This window comes from Petaurus breviceps, unplaced genomic scaffold, assembly GCF_028583685.1.
Source record: "Petaurus breviceps papuanus isolate PSGF00001 unplaced genomic scaffold, PetGlider_PUasm1.0 558, whole genome shotgun sequence".
In the NCBI taxonomy this organism is placed as follows: Eukaryota; Metazoa; Chordata; class Mammalia; order Diprotodontia; family Petauridae; genus Petaurus; species Petaurus breviceps.
Window position 1 is genome coordinate 3,682,717 of NW_027186376.1, and position 6,974 is coordinate 3,689,690.

Sequence of the window (6,974 nt, forward strand, 5' to 3'; positions counted from 1 at the left end):
CTTAGAACATGGAATGTCAGAACTCGGAGGGACCTTAGAACATGGAATGTCAGAGCTGGCATTTAGACATTCCACTTATTTTAAGAAGAGTTTGGATGAATGTACCCAAGACCAAGTCCACTAAAGGCAAATGACCTCAAGAAAGAAGTCATTGTGGACTTCCTAACAGCAGCTTGGGGAGGCAGTGAGGTTCAGTGGATAGGTTGCTGAAGTCAGGAGATCTGGGTTGGAATCCTAGGTCTGGGATGACTTTCTGGGAGACCTTGCACACGTGTTTGTGTGGTGTTGCCATTAAAATGAGAAAAATCATCTCTGCATTACAGCCCTCATACAGTGGCCAGAAAATGCTAGAAAAAAATGGCGGCTGGGAGCATTTTTCTCATTATTAATCATTATTATTGGGAGATAGCAGTCAGTTCTTCTGAGAGGCAGCATAATGTATGGTGTGTGCCTACAGTATGGCATAGCAGACATAGGATTGGCACCGAGTCCAAAAGACCTGAGTTCAAATCCTGCCATTGAGTTTTACTAGCTATGTGATCCTGGGCAAATCACTTAATCTTTTTGTGTTTCAGTCTCCTCATCTGTAAAATGGGCATAACAGCTGTCATGCCTGCTTCCAACGCCAGAGTGTTAAATGAGATCATAGGCGAAGTGCTTTGAAGGCGTTAAAACGTCTTGTTAATGTCAGTTGTTATAGCTAGCATTTTTAATATTATTACCTATCTCATGAAATTACTCCATAAAACTCAAAATATGCTAGAAATGAAAAAGTGCTGGATTTAGCGTTTCAAATTCTTCTCTGTTACTTAGTTCCTGTATGATCTTGGGCTCTCTGTGCCTCAGTTTCCCCCTCTGTAAAATGAGGGGGTTGGCCTCCATGACCTGGAAGGCCATTTTGTCTTAAACAGGAGAATGCAGGTGTGTGTCCCCGACCCGACCAGGAGGAGAGGGATCCGGGGGGCCGACCCACCACGGACCCTCCCTCTCGGACCGCCCCTGTCTGTGAAAGGGGGCCCACCCCCTCACTGGGGTTCAACCCTCTCCAAACAGCAGCCGAACCATTAAAGTCTTTGGAGTACTTACCAGGCAGAGGAGCTCGGGAAGGACATCAGCGGTGGTGGGCTTAGCGTGGCCCCTCTGCGAGTGTGAGTGGCCTGGGAGGGGGGCGCCGCAGCCGCAGAGGAGGCAGGGGCTGGGGGCGCCGAGCCAGGGGAAGGCGGCTGCGCGGAACTCGGACCCTGAACCGGCTTACTCCAGCGGCCGGGACCCTGCTTCATCCACGCCCCCTGGATTCCCCAGCGGGCCAGGTAAACCCGGCAGATATTGTAGTTCATGGCCGAGTAATACAAAAGGTCCAACACCAGCAAGATGACCACGAAGAAGCCGTAGATCCAGACGCCCAGCAAGGCTGTGTAGTTGCTGCCGGGAGAAAGAGAAAAATGGGCATCACAGGGCAGAAGGTCGAAGTGTCCTGGAGGACTCTGGGGTCAGAAGGGCCCTGGGAGGTCACCCAACTCTGCCCTCTGCCTCATTTCTCTCATCAGCTGGTCTGATTGAGCTCTTTCATATTTACAGAAGGAGAAACTGAGGCTCACGGAGGGAAAGAATCCAATGAGATCAAGTATGTAAAGCACTTTGTAAACCATCGATATTAGGGACCAGAGAAGCAGCTGATGGTGGGGGCGGGGGTGGTGAAGTGCAGAAAGAGTTGGCCTCGGAGTCAACACCTGGGCTCCAGGCCCTCCTCTGACCTGTTCTGGCTGTGTGGCCCTGGGCAAGTCATTTTGCTGTCATCACACAATGCCCCCTTCATGTGCCATGCTGAGCTGTGTTTGTCCCTTTGCTGATCCTCTTAGATGGAATGATCTCCTTTCTCTTCCTTGCTGCTCTCAAGAAGTGACCATTAGAGCTGTCCAAAAATGTCCCAAATAGCTTGAGAGGTAGTGAGCTCTGTTACTGGAGGTCTTTAAGTAACAGATGGTGTAGTATAAGAGCCCTGGGTCAGGAGCCAGGAGACCGGGGTTCAAGTCTGACCTCACTACCTCTATGCTTGTTGGAAGGTCACTTTCCCCTCTCTAAAGCTCACCTAGTCTTGGGTCAATGATTTCAAAGGTGCTTCTCCTTTATCAGGATCTATGACCTACATTGTTCATGAAGGGGCTGGATGAGATGCTCTCTGGCATCCCTCCTGGCCACTGCCTTCATGAAACCTGCCCCTGTTAGCCGAGCCCCATGGACAGAGAGCTCAATGAGCGGGGGTTAACTGAATGGATGGGAATCACAAAGCCTTTAGTGCAGGGTGGGCTCCTTTCAGCATTGCTCAGATTGAACCAGGGTTATTTTAGAATGTGGCGACTTTCAGGCATGGATTTATTAACCGCTCTGAATGTGGGCTTCCCATCTGCTCCTTGTAAATAGCATCTGTTTCTGACACACAGAAGAATGAGGCAACTCTTTGTGATAATTAAGATAGAGTTAGGGAGCTGAGTCAGCAAGAAGGCACGTTGGCCTTCATGGTGGAAGCCACCAAAGGACAGAAATTTGGCCCAAAGAGTCTAGAACGATGGACCAATGTCAACGTGGAGGGAAGTCTCCAGAGAAGTGCCTTAGGGATCTGTCCCTGTTCCTGTGATGGACAGCATCTATAGACCTAGAAAACTGGGAGGGAGGGCTATCACTTGGGAAGACAGAGGTCAGATCCAAAAGGAAATGTCATCTTGCTAGATACAGGGAACAGAACAAATTCTTTTATTATTACTCCTTTGTTCTGCGAAGTTTGGATTCAGTCAAAGGTCCTCACTCGAGGACCTAGAGGGCCACATGTGGCCTTGAGACCACAGTTTCCCTATTCCTGTAGGTTGGACTGAATCAAATAAATGGAATTTAAAAGGAGTAAATGTAAAGTTTTACACTTACGGTTAAAAAAATGATTCCATAAGTATACCTTAATAGAGGCATGAGTCAATAATAGATTAAGGGAGATGAGGTAAATAGAGTGCTTATCAATCCCCGATACACAGATAAATGCCAGTTATTATTAATCATGTTCCTATTAATATGATTCTTTTTTGATGGAGTTTGGATAATTATAGTCCCTGATCAAGTTGCTGTGATTCATTTATATCTAATGTTCTGTGGATTATTTTGCCGGTGGAGAAAATAGCTCTTAGCCATAACTGAACAGAAGCATTAGGATTTAAGACTCACAGAAAGCATCCTTGTGAGACAACTCTATCAGAAGAGACAATGGGGATGGCGTTGCCAATCTGCCTGGTTTCAACTCCAGGGAATAAGATGCCCCATTCCCCGGTTAAGTTCATCCCCTCTAACCTCATCTTCATGCTGCTAATGCAAAGCCTGGATCCACAATCCCTCCCTCAGCTTCCCCTCCCCTTAGATTGGAGGGCTGGAGGGTGGAATACCAAACTCCTCCCAATGCCTTCCTTTATAGGTGGCAGAAACTAGTCCTTGGGCTCACTCCACTCGGTATCTGCTGCTCTTCCTGGTTTCAGCTCCAAAGAACAAGTTGCCAGGGGGAATGGGCACCCCCTGGCTTTCCCCTTTCCTGCCCCTTTTTTTGTGTTGTCTTCCCCCTCCTCATTAGATTATAAGCTCTTTGAAGGGTATCCTTGGTGCTTAGCACAGTTCCTGCCACACAGTAGGTGTCTAATAAATGCTTATTGGATTAGATTGGACCTCATCCTATTCCATGTGGTTTTTATTCTTCCCTATGTTTTTAATGTTATCCCCATTCTCCATTCCACAGCCCACCAAGTGTCATGGGACTTTGGTACAGTGGACTCCATTAGGTTTTTATGGGTTGATGCTCCATCCAAGTGAAGGTGGGTCACAGTTTACTCTGTGATGGCATTCTATGGATGCCATCCTCAAGGAGACATTTATTTGTGAGATCCTCAGGGAGATTTCAGGTCTGTTTCTACAGAATAGAGATTTGTTGTTTATTTTTTTTCTTCTAGTATTTATGTTCAAAGCTCAGATAGAAATGGTTCTAGGTTAAATTGTTATCTTGACATACTCTTTAGTGTTCAGGTGGATAAAGGTACTTGTAAGGAAGGTGACTCTCCAATGCCCCTCACTTGCATAGTCACAGATAGTCACACATAGTCACAGAAAGCAAAGAATATATAACTATGTGGTCATGAGGTGACCAGATGGGCCAATCCCTTTATGATGTAGGAATACCTTTCTAGAGTGGAATTCAAGCAAGCAAAATAGTCATGCCCTTTGGGGGCTTTAAATAATCCCAGAGAGAGGGAAACAGTCAAGGATAAGAGTGAAGATTTCTGTCTTTACTCCTCCCCCTATCCAGGTCTAGCAGCCACTTGCCCAGGAGACAACTTCTCCAGCAGTTTGAGAGTTCAAGTCCCAAATTAAGGGACCCTCAGAGACTCCCTCATCATATTTGAAGCAGATATGGCTACAGAAACGTGACTCAAGCTGGACAACAGATTCAAGAGACAATCCTCCTGGTGGTAGAGGCTGGCTGAAAAGAGCACAAATGAGCAACCCCCATGGCAGGGCTGTTGTGCCTGGGGGAGGAGCGGGACGACTCCATGGAAAGAGAAAGAGCTTCTAGTCCCTGTACCACTAGGATGTGTGATTTGCCACAGTCGGACATGTTCCCTACACCATGCCTCACTGCCATTGTACTTCAGCTTTTGTTCCCTCTCTCCTCGTATCTTAGTGGGAGAATCTGCCTCAGGTTTATGGTAGGGGTGGTAGGGGGAGGTTATTGGGTGACACCTGTTCTTATTATATAATCTTAGTAAATGATTTCTCAAAGTACTAATTGTTTCTACTTGGCTGATTGTAAATGGCAAGACTACTCCTGGTGGGGGCTCGTGAGCTATAGTGTTCTGAATGCAGCCTCAGAGGGTTATTCCAGAACCCATGGCAGCAACCATTCTAAGCTGTTCCAAGGCAAGGGAGAGTGCCAGGTGTGGGGAGAAGCCTCTGAGGGGGCATTGCAGCCTTTTGTTTCATAATTGGATGAAAGTATTGGAATTGGGGCTCATCTGTAGGAGAAATGAAAGCATCATTGGGACAACCACAGGGGGAGACAGGATGACAGGCATGCCATCTACTTCATCTCATTCCCATAGGGTTCTGATTTTTTCCACAGTTATGTAACCCAGAGGGTGATAGAAAGACATGCGGTGGCTGGAGTTTATGTTCCACAAGAAATGTTTGGTCTCAGAGGGAGTGAGTGAGACTGGAAGATCTGTGATTTCTTAGCCTCAGCCTGTTAGGAAAGCAAAGCAGGATGGGTTTGAATCACCTCTGACCAACCCTTTGGTGACTGTCCTGGGAAGTTGTGCCCACCTAGGAGAGAAGGTGGCAACTCTGGGTGTGATTGTGTGTATACGTGTGTATGTATTTGTGTACAGGTATATATGTATGTGTTTGTAGGCATGTATAATTGTATATATGATTGCAATTGTGTGCACATGTAATTGTGTGTGTGAGAAGTGTGTGTGTATGCTTTTGAGGAGGAGTGTTTGAAGGACAACAAGCCCTTGAGGGATGGTGTGGGAAGGTCACACATGTCCCATGTGTGGACAGCATGGATACCCCATACTGTGCAGCAGATCCCCAAACACTAACTATGTGTCTGCTGAGTGTGGAGAGGAGAAAGTCCAGAGAAGGCCCAGGCCCTTCTGCCCCCCTAGAGCTCACTGTGTGGCCATCCTTCTAGCTCAAGCATTACTGGCTTCCCTCTTCTCATTTAAAGCTCCTCCAATCTGGCCTCCCTGTGCCTTCCTGAAATGATTCCACGTTTTCTCCCATCACAAATTCTCCATGTTCTGGCCAAATGGGGCTGTTCATTGTACTCCATATTCTATCTCCAGCCTCCATGATTTTGTATAGGCTTCCCCCTGGACTCTCTCCTCATCCCTTTCCTTCTACCTTTCAGGGGAGAGATTGAAGAAAGAGAATATAGAAGAGAGGAGAGGAGAAGGAATGGGAGGGGAAAGATGGAGAGGAGAGAGGAAAGGAAGCAGAAGACCCAAGGACAAAGGCTTAGGGAACACCTACATTGGGTGGTAACAGAGAAGGACTGTTTGGGCAGTCATAGAGAGAACCCAGAAATTGTGGTGTTTCAAAAACAGAGGGAGAAAACACTATGGGGAGACCAAAAACAGCATCCAAAGACAGAGAAAAGATAAAGAGGACAAGGATCCTTAAAAGGCTGGAGATTTGGTGATTAGGAGGTTGCTGGTGACCTTTGAGAGAGCAGTTTCTATGGAGTGGGGGCTAGGGCTGGGGGCGGAAGCCAGATGGCCAAGAATGGAGGGGAGAGAGGAATGGGTCTGAGGAAATAGAACCCTTGGATGGTGCTACCTTTGACAAGGAGTCTAGCAATGAAAAAAAGGAAAGAGAAGGGACTATAGTCCAAGGAGCTAGAACTGTCAAGGGAAGGCTTTTTTTTAAAGGATTGCAGTGACTTGAACACATTTGTAGGCAGATGGGGAAGCATCAGCAGAGAGAGAGGGAAACTGAAGGTATGTGAGAGAGGGGGATCTTACTGCTGAGCAGTGTCCTATAAGGAGCAGGAAGAAATGGGGAGGGAGAGAGACAAGACAGAAAGGGAGAAAAATGGAGAGGGAGGGAAAGATAGGGGGGAGGGAGTGAGAGAAATAGAGAGAGATGGAAAGAGAGAGGAAGAGAGATGGAGAGAGGGACAGAGATGGAAAGAGAGAGAGAGGGAGAGAGAGATGGAGAGACAAAGATAGAGAGATGGAGAGAGAGAGACAGAGAGAGAGATGGAGAGAGAGAAAGAGAGAAAAATGGAGAGGGAGGGAAAGATGGGGGGAGGGAGTAAGAGAAAGAGAGAGAAGAGGGAGAGAGAAAGAGAGAGAGATGGAAAGAGAGAGAAGAGGGGGAGAGAGAGAGAGAGAGAGACAGAGACAGAGAGAGAGACAGAGAGAGAGAGAGAGAGAGAGAGAGAG

At 47.2% G+C, this 6,974-nt stretch overlaps 1 protein-coding gene across 2 annotated transcripts in view; it reads right to left on the reverse strand.

Annotated features, from left to right (window-relative positions):
* The window catches only part of SHISAL1 (shisa like 1), a 113,620-nt gene that overhangs the window by 32,208 nt on the left and 74,438 nt on the right, over positions 1-6,974 (reverse strand). For both annotated transcript variants that reach the window (XM_069102916.1, XM_069102915.1), the window contains exon 4: positions 1,087-1,422. In XM_069102916.1, the coding sequence (XP_068959017.1) occupies positions 1,087-1,422 (336 nt within the window). The remainder of the gene's footprint in view (positions 1-1,086; positions 1,423-6,974) is intronic.